The sequence below is a fragment of the Pongo abelii genome, chromosome 10, assembly GCF_028885655.2.
Source record: "Pongo abelii isolate AG06213 chromosome 10, NHGRI_mPonAbe1-v2.0_pri, whole genome shotgun sequence".
NCBI classification, from domain to species: Eukaryota; Metazoa; Chordata; class Mammalia; order Primates; family Hominidae; genus Pongo; species Pongo abelii.
Genome location: NC_071995.2, coordinates 22,780,943 through 22,798,958, shown reverse-complemented (window position 1 = coordinate 22,798,958; position 18,016 = coordinate 22,780,943). Strand labels below are relative to the sequence as shown.

The following is an 18,016-nucleotide window of genomic DNA, read 5'->3' as shown; positions in this document are numbered from 1 at the left end:
TACAGGCATGAGCCACCGCACCTGGCCAGAAATTACTTACTTTTTAATGATGCCAATTATTCTAAGAATTATTTGAATGAAGGAATCGTTGATATTAACGTGAATAGTGTTTGTTTCTTTCTAATAAAGTTCAAGTTAAGGGGATAGTATGAGGAACTTCCAGTTTCAGAGAATGTGGCTGATAACGTTTTTATAAAATTTTCTATAAAGCAATTCATTCTTTTGACTTGAGTTTCTACAATGACTAGGCACAATGTTACTTGCTGAGGGCATTTATATGAATAAGAGCTGGTTTCTGCCACTGTGGAGCTTAAACTATATGATGTTTACTGAGGGCCAGCTGTATTCCAGGCATGGTTTTGGATATAGAAGACAAAGATGAACATGCAAACAGATAATTGCTTACCTCTACTAAGCTCCGTCCACTAATGTTCAGGATCAAATGGCCACAACAAATCTTTTCAAATGACCCCATTTTCACTTCTTTCTTTCATTTTTAGCAGATGACCTAATTCATAATTAAATAAATTATGAACTCCTTCAGTGTCCCCCCATGCTGGCCTCGAATATAGATTTTGACCTATCCTTACATTTTTTCCTCAGTTTCTTACAACTGTTCTAAGATTGCAATCCCCACATTCTTAGGAAACTTGCCTTATCTTTTTTCCTTCTGTTGTATTGTACATTTCATTCTTATAACTAGCTTCTTCTCTTGCTATCTATAAATATTCCTTACATTTCTCCATGTTAAAAAAATCAGACAAATAAATTTGGCCTTCACCCTCTTTCCCTTTGATGTTTTTACAAAACCATGGGAGAGATGGTTGCACGTAGAAAAGGTCATCCTTAGTGACTGATGGATACTGGGAGTAAGAAAGAGGGAAAATTCAAGAATAATAGCCTCTTGGCTTTAGTATTTAACCAATGCTTCCTAAAAATCAAAACAAGTCTTTCGCAGAAACTGGTTTGAGGGTCATGTCATGAACTGAGTTCGGTTTCTGATGAATTGAGTTTGAGTTACATGTGAGATATAGAACTTGAGATGTTTAATGGGCACTGAGAAAACACAGGCCTGGAGCTTATGAGGGCAACCTTGAAGGTGAGATATTGGTGCATGGGCAACAGTGGACGTCAAGGAATGAGGACCCTGACACACTCAAAACTAGGTTGAGGGCTGGGTGTGGTGCTTCACACCTATAATTCCAGCCCTTTGGGAGGTTGAGGTAGATGGATCGCTTGAGCCCAGGAGTTCAAGACCAGCCGGGGCAACATGGTGAAATCCTGTCTCTACAAGAAATACCAAGAAATTAGCCAGGTGTGGTGGCACACGCCTGTAGTACCAGCTACTAGGGAGGCATAAGTGGGAGGATTGCTTGGGCCCTGGAGGTAGAGGCTGCGATTGTGCCACTGCCCTCCAGCATGGGTGACAGAGTGAGACTCTGTCTCACAAAAAACACAAAAACAAAAATAAAAAAGACTAGGTTGAATGAGTAGAGAAAAATGTCAATCCAAGGAAACTTCAAGATTTAAGAGAAAATTAGAGGAAGAAAAGTCAGGGAAAGAAAGAACAGAAAATAAAAAGAAAAATATTTCAGAAATTGAGGTAGGAGAAATTTTCTTAATTGTAGGAAGACCTCATGATACAGCATTAAGTAACGCAAGCAGTTTATAAAATGTTCCATGCTGTGGAACATTTATATCAAACATATCCATATGCACATATATGGCCCTAGGCCATAGAATTGTTACTGAGATGCCAGGTTTTTGATCTGGGTCCCTTGCTCGTGGGGCAGAAAGCCAGTTACTGAGGAAATGAGTATTGCCAGGGAAGAAGGCTTTTTCGGGTGCTACCGCCTAGGAGAATGAGAGATCAGCCTCATACTCATCTCCCCATCTAACTAAAATTGGGGGATGTATATAAGCAGGGAAGGAATGTAAAACAGGAATTAGGAAAGGATAAAGAAGCAATCATGAGGAATGAGGGGTCTGGCATCTCATTGTCTGGATGTGATGATCTGGTGAGCTTCAGTCCCTTACCTGAGAATCAGTTTCCTGAGGGAGGAACTCAGATGAGACAAATGTAAATTTCAAGTTTTAAGATCAGAAATGTCAATTTCCATGTTTATTTAAAAACCCGTAAGTATTATTTCTATAGGACAATGGGGCCACTTTCATTATAAGTGGTTTTTATTTTCTCACTTGTGTTTCTGTATTTCTGAAATATCTACACCTAGCACACCTCCTATAATAAGTGAGCTACATCCCTGGGAATGCAGGAATGTATCCATCAAAGTGAAAATAATACTAAGGGACAGAAATAATTTCTAAGAGAGAGAAAAATCTATCCCTTTGATTTTTTAGTATTATTATATCCACAGAGACTTATACTTCATTGCAGAGTATGTCAGTACTAACTAGGCCTCATTCTCATATAGTTTAACCTAAGCTGGTCTTTCTCTCTCTCTCTGTCTCCTGGAAAGGAAATAGTAGAGGCAGGGAAAGTTTATTTCCCTGTAGACTTCTGTTTTTCTCAGAATATTTTGTGTCACACTTTTATCTAAATCTATAGATCTTTTTCGGAGGATCTGTCTGCTTCGTGGCACATGTTACATACAATACATGCAGACAGAAGGGAGGGATGAGGGAAAGTGGGAAAAAGAGGGATGGGTCATGCAGCTGGCAATAGTTCATGCTTCCCTTGCCCTTGGGAAGACTGAGGCTGGAAGGTTCATTGAAATTGGAAGCTCTAAACGAAGAATGCCTTGCTGATCTGTGTTTTAAAAGTGTTTTACATCAGTGAAACAATTTTCCAGGAATGGAAAAGTACCTTATTTCCTAAACATACGTAACACTTTCATACCTCTGTGTCCTTCCTGATGTTATCATCTTTTTCTGAAATACTCTTATCTGTTATTCTAACAATTCTTCTGGGCTCCAACCTAAAAGTCATTATTTCCTTGCACCTTTCCCTAACACACATTCCTCTACTCCAGACAGGAACAGTTGTTTCCTTATCTGCATTCTCGAGACACTTTATATCTACTATAGTTACAGGAGTGATTACAATAAATTGTGTTTTTAAAAATGTTATGTGTCTGTTTTTCTAGAAGAACTCAGTTATTTGAGGCAGCAATCATTCTCATATGTATTATCTCTGTTTAGGTTCTCTGAGAAGCAGACGCCAAGGTGAGATTAGATATGCAAAGGACTAATTAGAGGAAAGCCCTGTGAAGGATGAAGGGGTCGAAAGCAAGTACAGGCAGGGAGATGCAGGTCATGCAGGTCAATATACCCATGAGGAGAGAGCAGGAAGGAAGGATGATGTAGGAAGAGCCACAGACTGCAGCCCAAATTTAAAAATGCCTCAGTCTGTCCTTCCTTCCTCCCTCCCTCCCTCCCTCCTTCCCTGCCTCTCTCCCTCCCTTCCTTCCTTCCTTCCTCACTTCCTTCCTTCCTTCCTCACTTCCTTCCTTCCTTGCTCACTTCCTTCCTTCCTCACTTCCTTTTTTCCTTCCCTCCCTCCTTCCTTCCTTCTTCACTTCCTTCCTTCCTTCCATTCTTCTTTCCTTCCTAGAAAGGAAAGTCAATGTATTTAATAAAAAAACAAGAATTAATAAAAATTGGCTAATATACAAAAAATATACACACAACAGCAGCACTTGTGCCTCACACAGGGGAAAAGCGGTGGTCCAAGACCACTCAACATGGCTTTTCAGTTAATGGAAGAGAAAAAGGAATACATACATACACATGTACACAGAAAAATAGGAAAAATAGTTTTCAATAGTGCAATCTACAGCTAACACAAATTCAGAACTATTTTACGGTGCTTTATTTCTTAATACAAACGAAGCCTATTTTATGTGTGTGTGTGTGTTGTGTGTGTGTATACATTGGTTTACTGTTAACTTATTTTAAATATATTAGTGTTAATGTTACTACATACCACTGTTTCCTGTATTCAGCAACTTTTCCATTCTGTTTTCCCTTTATATGTACCTCCCACTTACCAAAATAGTTTCAGATTGGCAGACAGATAGGTGTCTGATTCTATGAGCAATTGAATACGGATTCCTATTAATAGGGATAGGGATTCCCCAAACAAAAATTGCCCATTAAAGTCACCTGTTGGGCAGAAATGACTTCACACTTGTACTAGTTTCTGCCAGTCCTATAAGTTAGGAGCAGCTGGTGCAATAGATCCAGAAGGAAGGCAATTGGTGCTGTCAGTCAAGATTCCTGGGGCTAAGATCTCTAGAAGGAAAGCTGAGCTATATTTCCAGGGCTGGCAGATCTATAAAGAAGGCAGCAGACTAAGTCCATGAAGACTGTATTTAAATCCCTGACACTTATCAATTTTGTAAATTCACTTAATCTCTCTGTACCTCAGTCTTCTCATCTGTGAATGGCGATAAAATAACCCCATACTCATAGAACTGTAAGGATTAAATCAGACATAGGCCAAGCGCAGTGGCTCCTGTCTGTAATCCCAGTTACTCAGAAGGCTGAGGCGGGGGGATCACTTGAGGCCAGGAGTTTGAGGATGCAGTGACCTATGAATGTGCCACTGCACTCTAGCCTGAGTGACAGAGTGGGCCCCCATCTCAAAAAGAATTCATAAATAGGTGCTGCATTTAACAGCTTGGCACATAGTAAATACATAATAAGTATTAGCTTCTTTTAGTTCTTAGCCCAGTATCTGACACATGATGGGAACTCATTATTTTTAGGAGAGATGTGAATAGGGTTTGGTGAGAGGTGAAGAAAGTGGATTTATCTTCTCCTGCAGGATTTGGTAAGATGTTTTATAAAAGAGATGACATGTTAGCTAGATCTTGATTAATGATCTGGAATTTGTCATGCAAATAACAGGAAAGGGGACTCACCAGGCAGAGAAAAAAAGTAGAGGAGAAGGCACAGAGATATCAAAGCACATGACTTTCATAGGGTGAGTGGAGATGAAAGTTTGTCTCATAATTTATGTCTACACAGTTAAACTCATGAATATTTTGAGATGTTCATTTATTATCATAAGGCAGCCACAGACACACGCACAAAATAAATGTACAGCACCTTCCTGACATTTACTATATTCTCAGAGCACTGAGAGAAACTCCCATCAATGCAGAATTAGGTATTATATTTTATTAACAATTCTTTAAAAATGTGGCAATAACTTAGGCCTGTGCTGATTTAAGTACCTATTTAATCACCTGCTTAAAGAACTCTGTAGAGTGGTTCTAAACTCTCAGAGTGCATTGATAAGTTTTTGATATGAATGTCATATTTGATTCAGCAAACATTGCAGATCATTTTGAATTTGAATTTATTTATCATTTTGCCTTAGCTACGTAGTGTGGTGAGGAAAGCCCAGGCTGAAGATTTCATGTCTCAGCTCTGGGCTGCCATGGTGTAAAAATAAACTAACTTCCTGAGACCTTACTTCTGTCCTGGAATAAATAAAGAGTCAGACAAGTCTTTGTCTCTGTTTCTTGTTTTGTTTTTCCTACTGATCTAGGTAGGGTCTGCTGTGAGCCAGCTTTCCTGGGCGCTTTTTATACAGGATCTCATTTAATCCTCTTTATAACTTTCAGCTGACCTCTAATATCCCTTCTTCATCCCTGGGCTTCTGCAATTGGCTGGTTTAGAGCCAGAGCAGCTGTTTTCTTATTTTAGTTATGCTGTCATTCTGTTTGGCTGGGAGCAAAACAAATGAACCATGGTGTTTTCATGTTCCAAAATGGGCTTTGGAGAGTGCAAAATTTCCTAAGCTTGGAAACGCTAAAGTAGACACAATGCTTTTCAAATCCGCCTTTCTTGTTCTTTGCCAAGAGAGTACAACGGGTTGCCTATTTGATGATTGCCCAGATACAGTATCTGTGTCTTTTGTCTTTTTTTGTAGTGAGCTACTTTGCACATAATAGGAACTCAATTCATGTTCTATGAATGAAAATATTGTATTCACTTTTACTTTGCCATTTTGTAATTTCTGTGATTGAATTCTTAAGTACTGGGGTTTGCATATCATTTTATTCTTAAGTTTAACTTATCTCCTACTTATGGATCTGCTGAGATATAATTAATGTTTGTAATGTCCTTGAGGATCCAAGGGGTAAATCTCTCCAATAAAACAAAGACTTCAGACTTTTTTTTAACTTTAATCCTTGGCATATGGTAAGATTATAAAGTGATAAAATCAATTTAAAATTGATAATTCAATGGCCCTCTTTATGTCTTATCTTCTTTACCAATTGCACAATGCCACTAAGATTAAATGAGGTAATATGTATATTTATAATATACAAAATATTATACAAATATAACAATAATTGTTACATATCCAAGTTAGGGTTTTTCTTCAAAGTAATCTCTTCTGAAGAATGTATACTTATTATTTCATGAATAAACATGAAAAGTGTGGTGTGCGTGTGTAAAAATAGTTTGTCTTCTCTGTCTGTTTTTTTTTTCTTTTTTTTGAAATGGAGTCTCGCTCTGTCGCCCAGGCTGGAGTGCAGTGGCACGATCTCCACTCACTGCAACCTCTGCCTCCCAGGTTCAAGGCGATTCTCCTGCTCCAGCCTCCTGAGTAGCTGGTACTACAGGTGCACGCCACCACACCCGGCTGAATTTTGTATTTTTAGTAGAGATGGGGTTTCATCATGTTGGCCAGGCTGGTCTCGAACTCCTGACCTCAGGTGATCTACCTGCCTCGGCCTCCCAAAGTGCTGGGATTACAAGAGTGAGCCACGGCACCCGGCCTGTCTTCTTTTTATCTTTCCTTTTCCTTCCAGAACAATTCAGTTCTAAAGCCATTTGGTGGGCAACATAAGGTAGGTATCTGCACTAGAACAGGGAGGGTGCTGTGGAAGTCCAGAGAAAGGCATCAGAGTCCAAGCAGTTTGAGAATGTCTACACAAAGAGGAGCAGCCTAAAGCAGTATCAGAGCCAGAGTGAAGACAGGAGGGCATCCGTGCATGTGAGGGAGTGTATGGAGAAAGATTAGTTACACAGAAGAAGATTGACCCAATATGTAGCAAATCAAAGGTAGCAAAAACCAGGTGTGTGTGTGTGTGTGTGTGTGTGTGTGTGTGTGTGTGTTTTCTTTATCTCTGTCTACTCAGAGCACTTGGGGGAAATAATAGGCCAATGACAATGAGCACACCTAGTAGCCAGGTCTTGACTGCTAAATACCATTTGCTACTAAAGGGAACCAGGGCTGCTTTTAGAATTGGCTGATTTTAGAACTGCGACAGGTAAAGTACAAGATGATCCTGGAACTTCTTGTGTCAGAAATCAAAGAAATGCTCAAGGAACAATGAAGGCTTGTTAAATATATACAGAAACAAACTTGAAGGAGCTCCCACTGACCAAATCATGGACAATTTGAGTGTCAAAATAAATAAAGATAGTAAGGAATTAGGATGCATTGAATGACATAAGGAACCAGAAGTCCAATACAAATATAAATTAAAAGTTTAATTAGGAATGAAAGATTTACACAGCTTCCAAATACCTGCCTCAATACTTGTTAATAACAAAGAGTAAAAAGAATAACTTTATAGTGGAGAAGCCAAAAAGGCTTGGCCTTAATCAAGAGATCAAAATAAACATCATCATTAATGAAAAAAATAGAAAACATTTACCACCTGATTAAAATGCAATGAAAAGAACACAGCACCACTTCTGTGATATATCTGCCAAAGACGTGTGAACTAAATCTAATTATGAAGAAGCGTAAGGCAAACCCACATTGAGGGACATACATCAAAATAAATACAGTCTTCAAAAATACCAAAGTCAGAAAAGCCAAAAAAGCCCATGAACTCTTCCAAATTGAAGGACTCTAGAGGGATGTGACAACTAAATGTAATATGTAATTCTGAACTGGATCCTTTGGTTTAAAAATCACTATTTGAATCATCAGAAACACTTAAATGGGGTTTAAGAATTATACCGTAGTGATGCATCAATGTTAATTTCCTGACTTTTATGTTTATGTAAGATTATGTAAGAATGCTCTTGTTCGTGTATTTCCCACAATACAGTTTATGAATGGTTCTGAAAATATATGAATTCTCTTCATATTGTACTTGGAACTTTCTGTAAATGTGGGATTCCCAATACTTTTATATCAGATGTCACTTATTTTCAATAACCCCTCAGGTATGGGTGAGGCTGAGAAATAATCTAATAATAGCTCAGTGATAACTGTAGTAAGTGGGAGAAACAGGATAATTCATTCACAGAGTTAGCAAGTTAAATAGCTATTCTAGTCACAACTTTCCAATTATAGCCATGCTCTCATCATTAGTAATATTTTGTGCCACTCACAATGTAATGGCTACAGATGCAACACATTTTAAGGCTAAACCTGAACTATTAATATTTTTCCATTACTTTCTTGAGTCCAGAAATCAATACACAGTAAATCAAGCCATGATTTGTAGTATTTGCCTATTTTCATTCTATGAAAACTCTCACTGCCACCAAGGCCGTTGTCAAGCTACCAATGCGATGTCACTGAATTAAGAGAAAATAGTAGAAACAGAAGGAGAAAATAACATGTTGGGCAAAATACGTGCCCCCCCCCACCAAAAACAGTGCTGGGCAAAATAGCACATTGTGCAAATTAATTGACTATATAGAATTGACAATATGGAGTATTGTATATATACATTTTTAATAGACTTTATTTTTAGAGCAGTTTTAGGTTCACAGCAAAATTGAACAGAAAATACAGAATGTCCATGCTCTTTTTTCTGCCTTTCCAGTGTGGGCCCAGAACTGGCTCATACAAGTGCACAAGAGCCAGTAGTTAAATGTTCAGAAGCTTTGTGAGCCAGTTTTAAATACAGCTATTGCTAAAATTAAATTATATAAATTTTAAAATAAGTCAACTATATTAAATGAAAGGTAATTCTCAAAATTCATCACATCCTAATTATTTACTGCATATTACTATGACCTAGGCACTTGAGACTCTATGTCTGTCAGGTCTTTGTGGTGCAAATGCTTTATAATGATGTGCTATTGTTTTCCCTGTCTCTGAATTCGGCAACATCATATTGGTAGCTTAAAAATGGCCTTGGTGGTACTGGCAGTATTTACAGGATGAAAATAGGCAAACACTACAAATCATGGCTTCATTTACTGTGTATTGATTTCTGGATCTGTAGCTTGTACATTGTGCGTGGCAAAAAAAATTTTCTCCATGTTCAAAAGCTAATATCTGACCCAGCAAAGAAGTCACTTGCATTATTGATGAACGCATGAAGTTCCAGCAAATGTGTCTGTTATTTCAGCTCCTTCTACTCATTAACAAAGGAAATCAACCAACATTTATGTCAGAGCTACATTCAGCCATCAGTTGAAACCATAAATTGGTTATGAATACAAAATTTTGGAAAAATAAAAATAGTAAATTGTGAGAATTAATTGACTACATGGAATTCACAATAAGGAGTATTGTATGTATCCACTTTTAATAGAGTTTGCTTTTTAGGACGGTTTTAGGTTCACAGCAAAATTGAACAGAAAGTACAGTGTCCATTTGCTCTCTGGCCCTTCGCATGCATAGACTCCCCCATTATCAGCATCCCCCAAAGTGGTATATTTGTTCCAATAGATGAACCTACATTGACATATAATTACCACCCTAGATCCATAGTTTACATTAGGATTCACTCTTGGTGTTACACATTCTATGGGTTTTGACAAATGTATTCATCATCATAATGTGATACAGAATAGTTTCACTGCCCTAAAAATTGTCTATACTCTGCCTATTCATCCCTCCCTCACCCCTGACGCCTGGAAACCACTGACATTTTTACTGGTTTCATAGTTTTACTTTTTCCAGATTGTCACACAGTTGAAATCATACATCATGTAGCATTTTCAGATGAACTTCTTTCACTTAGTAGTATGCATTTATGTTTCCTGTATTTATTTTCATGGCTTAATAGCTCATTTCTTTTTAGCACTAAATAATATTCCATTGTCTGGATGTACCACAATTTATGTATTCATTCACCTACTGAAGGACATCTGTGTTGCTTCCAAGTTTTGGCAATTATGAATAAAGTTGTTATAAACATCTACATGTTGTAACATCTTTTGTCATTTGGTAACTGTATATACATCATTTATCTCATTAAAAATTACAACAAATTTATGTACTAATATATATTTATACTTCACTGTCTCAGTTCTTAAATATTTACCAGCACAATACTGCTTAGAAGCCGTGGTAAACACTTTGGCTTTTACTCTGAGTAAAATGGGAAGCTACTGAACAACTTTGAGCAAAGGAATGACTGACATTTTTAAAGGATCAATCCAGTTGTGTTGAATAGAGACCCTAGTGGAACAGAAGGAAGCAGGCAAGTATGTTAGGAGGTGATGGCCTCTAGTTGAGAGAGGATGGTGGTTTGCGTGAAGTCCTCTAGCATGATTTAATCTAGATGGCATTCCTAGAACATCTTCCCTGTCCCTTAGTTCCATTTCACTTGAATAACTCATGCTTAAGGCATGTAAGAGTGATCTGTTACATAGCCCCCTCTTCCCTGCTCGAGTTGGGAACAAATAGATAAAAAGACAAGAGCAATTAGATAACCAAATATAATGTTTATTGCATGTCAAAGCTGGACTGGAGGATATAGTTTAGTGTGAGAGCAAAAATGAGCACGCTAACTCCTTATCTTTCAATCTAAGCCTTGGAACCCGAGGGAAATTTAAATATGCAGCGTAGACACTTTTACAGAATGGAGAGAGGAGAACAAACCACCAAGGCTTTTTTCTTTTTCTTTTGTCTTATCTCTTTTTTCTTTCTGAATCTAGAACATAAGGATTCTATAGTACAGTACTGAAATAACCAAATTGTAGGAGATTTTTCACTTTACTTGCACCTTTTTCTTTTTTTTTTTTAATTAGAATTTTCCTTTTTTAGGTGATTTTGCACCCAGAGTTTCTATCCTCCACCAGTCCTTTACTACCCATGGACTATGAAGAGTTTGTTAGAGGTTGTCATCTTGGAGTATTTCCATCATACTATGAACCCTGGGGTTATACTCCAGGTATGTGTCATGTATAGAGTGTGGAATGCTTTGGATTTTGTTAGTATATTATTTTATGTGCATATATATAATATTCAAAGTTGATATTAAATTTCTAATAAGATTTCAATTTTTCAGTTTTAAAAAATTTTGGTTGGATTTATCTCAGGGATTTATTTATGGTTTGTAGATAATTACTCAAGAATAAGGATGAAGATTATATAAGTATACCACGGTTTGGGCATATTTTAGGAGGTATGTGAGGTATTGCCTCATTGAATTCCAAAGAAAAAGGAATGTGTTATAAAGGTTGTATGTTATTTAGCTATCTCTATCTGCCCCATTTATTAGTGTGAAGGAGAAATTGACTGTAAGTAGGATTAACAAATAATAGTCTAGCAATGTTGTTCTTTAAAAATTATTTTAGAATAATTCTTTTTAAAATTTAATGAACGTATTTAATATGTAATAGGTAACACAATCATATGGTTAGGGAAACGAATATAAAAAGGTGCACAGTGAAAGTCTTCTTCACATTCGTGTGCCTCAAAATAAAAGGTACTAAGAGAGATTAGCAATTCAGTGGTATTGTCAACAATGACATCATTCCATTCAGAAACTCCTCCTTCTTCACCCTCCTTTGTTATTTTATTTTATTTTATTTTTTAACAGATGGTAGATTCTCAGGTTTACTATGTATTTTTCTTTTCTGGACCGAACTGGCATGGTTGCCATTAGCATCAAGAGCGATCAATTTGTATTTGTACTGAAATGTCTAATTAAAAGGGAAACAAATACTTTAAATACATGCCAATGCAAAGAATACGATAATAACTTTTCCATCTCTTACTAATAATCGGAGATTTTTCTGCCCAATGTAAATAAAATTTCACGTGTGATTTTATTATTATTTCCTTGAGACGGAATCTCACTCTGTCACCCAGGCTGGAGTGCAGTGGCACGATCTTGGCTCACTGCAACCTTCACCTCCTGGGTTCAAGAGATTCTCGTGCCTCAGCCTCCCGAGTAGCTGGGATTACAGGCACACGCCACCACGCCCGGCTAATTTTTGTGTTTTTAGTAGAGACAGGTTTCATCATGTTGGTCAGGCTGGTCTCAAACTGTTGGCCTCAACTGATCCACCTGCCTCGGCTTCCCAAAGTGCTGGGATTATAGGCATGAGCCATCACACTCGGCCTCTTCACTTGTGATTTTTAAAAAGTTCAGAAAACATTTTTATTTATAATCGAGATAGTAGATGTTGCCTTTTGTATCTCAATGTTATCACTGATATAAAGCTCAAGTAAGGAGCAGCAGATGCCAAGGTGAGGGGTAATAATAGGCTGAATTATGAAGAGGAAGAATTTTTTCTATTATTTGCATCTTTATCCTAGAATTAAAATACAGAATTTAAAATTCTACAAAAATAGGATCCTGTATTATTTACAGCAGGAACAACATGAGGGTTGGGCATGTTTGGTCATAAGGTCCTATTCTATTGTTCTAGCTTTCACCAAGCATAATTTGCCAGCAGCTATAAAAACTTTAAAATTTCTTGGGGAAAACAGACAAAGGATTGTCTTGAAACATGACATAGAAAATATTTGTGTCTAACTCTTCCAGGTGTCTCTCTTGCAGATCTAAAAATGGCCTGCTTTTGTGAAGGTGGTGTCTTCTTACTTATGAAATGTCCACATAAATATCTCAAATTGCTTGCAATACACTATCTATCTTTTGAGATACATAAAGCACACTTTTCACTGATGAACTTAACACTTTGTTTTTGACCTTGTTGTTATGATTTCTAGGAAAACAATTTACTATTGGAAGTATCATGGATAGAGGAGCATACAAACAAATGCATGAGTGACTGAGGCAATGTAGGAAGTCCTTTCTGTCAGGTCAAGAAAATGTTATAGAACTAACAGCTGACTGTCCACCAAAGTGTCATTTTATAGGGCAAAGTTAAACTTAACAACCCAAAGTGATAGAGGAGATATATCTAATGTTTTAAGATAAAGGCCAAAGAAGATGTTACAAGGGATATTATAAATAGACAAATAAGGGAGTTTGTGGAATAGTCCATAGTTAATGAGTCACGCTGTGTTTTACATTAACCAAAGGGAGCTGGTCACTCTTCCCCTAACCTCTAGTTACAGAAAGAATGCGACTTCCGGTGGTATACATTTAACATTAGCATATTAGATAACTCTCTAATATTTTTAGAATAATCTTTTTACATGTTACTAGATCTAACTCACTCTAGAAAGTATTCATCAAAATGTGTTTTCAGAGAGCCAAATAAATATAAGCACTTATTTCATTAAATTAATTCAACGAACACATACTAAACTTCATGGGCGCCTGGAATATTACTACGTAGTGAATTGATGGCCATTTAATAAACATTAAGGATCTGTGAACTTTCATGGCATTGTAGACAAAATTTTGTATACATATGTGTATAAGAATATTTCTCTTCATCATCCTCAGCAAACTAACACAGGAACAGAAAACCAAACACCGCATGTTCTTGCTCATAAGTGGGAGTTGAACAATGAGAACACATGGACACAGGGAGGGGAACATCACACATCGGGGCCTGTCGGGTTGTGGGGAGAGGTGAGGGAGAGCATTAGGACAAATACCTAATGCATGCAGGGCTTAAAACCTAGACAATGGGTTGATAGGTGCAGTAAAGCACCATAGCACGTGTATACCTATGTAACAAACCTGCACGTTCAGTGTGTCCCAGAACTTAAAGTAAAATTTTTTAAAAAAGAAAATAAGAGATACTCTCCAACTCCGGACTCCCATAGAAGGTGGAGCTGAGTCCAGGAGGAAGTCTGAGGAAATAAAAGTGTGTAAAAAGAAAAAAAGGAAGAATATTTCTGGAGAGGAGCTCCAAAATGTTCATCAGACTCTCAAAAGGTCTGATAGTCCCCATCCCACTTTCCTCCTCTGCACCACCCACCACTAAAATTAGAGAACCACAACTCCATAGCTATACAGCTAAACCAAGAGGAAACATTTGCAGAGCAAGAGATAAGGTTGCTGTCTAAATTGTGTTACTTCACGGGTAATGGGAAGATCTTTTTTTCATCCATCTCCACTCACCAACCAAGGGTAATTCTATTATCAAATATAAATTCCTAAAAATGCAGACATCCTTGAGACTAGTAAAATTTTTAAGACATATCAGTTATTTCCTGGAAAACAGATTTTGATTCAAAGGTGAGGGAGGACTGAAAGAGATCATCCATTTATTGAGCTCCTGAGACAGTGGAAGGAATATGTGCCAAGGGAGATTTAAATGGGGGAAGAAGCTGGTCGCATCCAAAACATATTTAACCTACCCCGTAAACTTGCCAAGTACTTAGAAACACAGGCTAGAAAGAAGCAAAAAACAAAACCAGCTGGGATTGAAGCTGCAGTGGAGCCTGGCAGTTCCGCACAAGGGTTCTGCAGCCGGGTGCCTGACTTCAAATCCCAGCTATACCATGAACCCTGGCTTTGTGAAGGTGGGAAAGTTATTAATTTCTCTGTGCCTCAATTTCTTCAGCTGTAAGATGGGGATAATGATGGCCCCACTTCACAGGATTGTTAAGAGATTAAATAAGTTAGTGAGACATGTAAAGAGTTTAGTGTTGCAACTGACACAAAGTGAACATTGCTATTATTAGGAGGACTAGGGCCTTTTCCTCCTCTGAGTGCATACAAGGATATAGGCACTGGTCTGAAGCCAAGCTTTGGTCTATTTCCCCGGCAGCTGAATGCACTGTGATGGGTATCCCAAGTGTGACCACGAATCTCTCCGGGTTTGGCTGTTTCATGCAGGAGCACGTGGCTGATCCTACTGCTTACGGTGAGGTTTTTCATCATTAACCCATCCTGGGGAGACGTGACCTCTAACCAAACAAAGCACAGGGTCTTTACAGAGCCTAACTCTAAAGCTATCCTGGTAATTAAACTAATGTTTTTATATTTCTTGTTTAATTAAAAGTCAATTTAGGCTGGGCACAGTGGCTCATGCCTGTAATCCCAGCACTTTGGGAAGCTGAGGTGAGTGGATCACTTGAGGTCAGGGATTCGAGACCAGCATGGCCAACATGGCAAAATCCCATCTCTACTAAAAATACAAAAAAATTAGCCAAGTATGGTGGCGCACACCTGTAATTCCAGCTACTCCGGAGGCTGAGGCATGATAATCACTTGAACCTGGGAGGCGGAGGAGGCAGTGAGCTGAGATCGTGCCACTGCACTCCTGCCTGGGTGACAGAGCCTCAGGCTGTCTCAAAAAAAAAAAAAAAGTAGATTTATAAATAGAATTATGTCCTTTGCAGCAACATGGATGCAGCTGGAGGTCATTATCTTAAGTGAATTAATGCGGGAACAGATAACCAAATACTGCATGTTCCCACTTATAAGTGAGAGCTAAACACTGAATACACATAGACACAAAGATGGGAACAATAAACATCTGGGGACTGCTTGATTGGGGAGTGGGGGAAGGGGTATGGGTTAAAAGACTACCCACCAGGCACTATGTTAATCACCTGGGCGATGGGATCATTTGTACACCAAGCCTCAGCAATATGAAATGTACCCATCTAACAAATGTGCACATGTACCCCCTGAACCTAAACTAAAAGTGGGGAAAAAAAAGTAGCTTTAAATATGTGGCCCACAGATAACATAAGAATGCTATTAATATTAATATATTGCCCATAAGACAAACTGCAAAAAGAGTGCAAAACTTGGACAAACTTTGTCCTTTACCTTTTTTCCCCCCTGAATTTTGATCCCTTCTGCTGCCTAGAAATGATATGACAATAACCATGGTCTTAGAGTACATATGTTGGTCATTAGATAGTACATATATTATTATTATTGTTATTGTTGTTATTGTTATTATTTTAAAGGCCCATGACAACTTAGCAAAGTTCACCTAAATTGTTTAAGATGGCAAAATAATTTGCATACTATTATCTGTCTGTTCATATTCCCTAGCAGCAAGAAAAGTTAAAATGGGATATATTGTCTGCCTATACATTGCCAATTCCCTGGGACATGTTTTTTTTTTTTTTTTTTTGGAAACATGGTCTCACTCTGTTGCCCAGGCTGGAGTGCAGTGGCCTGATCCTGGCTCACTGCAGTCTCCACATTTCTGGCTCAGGTGATTCTCCTGCCTCAACCTCCCAAGTAGCTGGGGCTACAGGCGCACACCACCATGCCTGGCTAAATTTTGTATTTAGAGATGGGATTTCCTCAGGTTGCCCAGGTTGGTCTTGAACTCCTGGGCTCAAGGAATCCACCCACCTCTGCCTCCCAAACTGCTGGGATTACAGGTGTGAGCTACCAAGCCCCGGCCTTCCCTCAGTCTTTTACAGGTGTACTGTTGCTCTTTCCTCAGGCTAGATCTGGGGTTTTCAGCCTTGGCTGCACAGTGGGAACACTGGGGAACTTAAAAGGCAGGGATATCCAGGCCCTGCCCTGGAAATTCTGGTTAGTGAGCAACACCATGGAGGATCACTGATCCAGTGTATCCCTAGACTGCCAGAGTTTTTTTCAGCAAGATCCACTTCGTTGGCTGTATGTCGGTGATGGTTGTAAACCATTAGAAGGGAATTAGGGCCTTAGAAAAGAATAAAGCGGGGGTAATTCCTGAGTCAGGGGGTAGTTAATGCATAGGTTTTTGATGGAACCAAAGAGTTAGTAAATCACAGGAGAACAAATGTTTAAGGTTAGTCCTACTTTTACTTGTGCTTTGGCTTTTGTGTTCTTCAGGTATTTACATCGTTGACAGGCGGTTCCGTTCTCCGGATGATTCTTGCAATCAGCTGACTAAGTTTCTCTATGGATTTTGCAAACAGTCACGCCGCCAAAGGATTATCCAGAGGAATAGAACTGAGAGGCTCTCAGATCTTCTGGATTGGAGATACTTAGGCAGAGTAAGCAAGTTTTGTTAAACACAGCAGACCACTTAAAAAATTCCACTGGACTATAAACATGTTGATTCTAGTCATAATCTCTAAAGTTAATCCAATATTATAATTGTTAAAATCTCAGTGTCTCCATGTACTTTTTAAAATTTAATGAGTTTACAAAGTCCTAAACGTATTTCTTCATGTTTAGTTTGAGTCTATTCATAATAGCAAGTCCATCAGGATCTAGCACTGATCTTACTAGCTATTCCAGTGTCAGTGTCTCACTTGATGTATTACTGGTATAAGGAAACATTTTATGAAGTTGAAGAAAACATCAAGAGAAAAGTCTCTACTTTGTTTCTCTCTAGAGAAATAGTGTAGTCATATTTCTCAACTGTAGAGAGTAGTGGGAATAATACAGTTTTTCAAAATGATGAGTACAGGAAAATACCTCCTCTCAATCATGCAATAAGTTTATAAACACCTGGATGCTCACATAGCTTAGCAGTAGTGATTTAATAATAAATGAATTGACTTTGCCTTCACATAATGTGTCTGTTTGCACAGTGCTGAACACTCTTGGCTGAATGATAGATGCTGCCATTTGCTGAGTATCTGCACACACAAATGCCAGTGCTCATTACAACCTGGATGATTAATTTTACTACCTCCATCTTGCAATGAAGATAGATACAGTAGGCTTTTAGAAGTGATGTTTCTTGCCTAAGGTCTGAAGCAGGATTTACACCCAATTTATCTGAATATTCAGGCCCTATCTTTTTTCCATGCCACACTGCTTCTCTGTGGAATGAAACCAGTGTTTTCAGTCACCTTAATGCTCAATTCAGAGCTCAATATGACCAGTATGGGCATTCTTCCCCAGCATTTTATAGTATTACTTTGCCTATGGGTTGAAAAATAGTAAAACTATAAACTGTAATTTTTTTCCTGAGTCTCAAACTTAGAGTGCATAGATTCTGTCACTTTAAAAAATATATATGTTTCAGAACTAGGAGAATAAGGCCTTATTTAATA

At 38.1% G+C, this 18,016-nt stretch overlaps 1 protein-coding gene across 2 annotated transcripts in view; it reads left to right on the top strand.

Moving 5' to 3' along the window:
- GYS2 (glycogen synthase 2) overlaps window positions 1-18,016 on the top strand; it is a 72,283-nt gene that overhangs the window by 51,054 nt on the left and 3,213 nt on the right. For both annotated transcript variants that reach the window (XM_002823016.6, XM_054526946.2), the window contains exons 12-14: window positions 10,949-11,075; window positions 14,824-14,919; window positions 16,842-17,005. In XM_002823016.6, coding sequence (XP_002823062.1) covers window positions 10,949-11,075; window positions 14,824-14,919; window positions 16,842-17,005 — 387 coding nt within the window. The remainder of the gene's footprint in view (window positions 1-10,948; window positions 11,076-14,823; window positions 14,920-16,841; window positions 17,006-18,016) is intronic.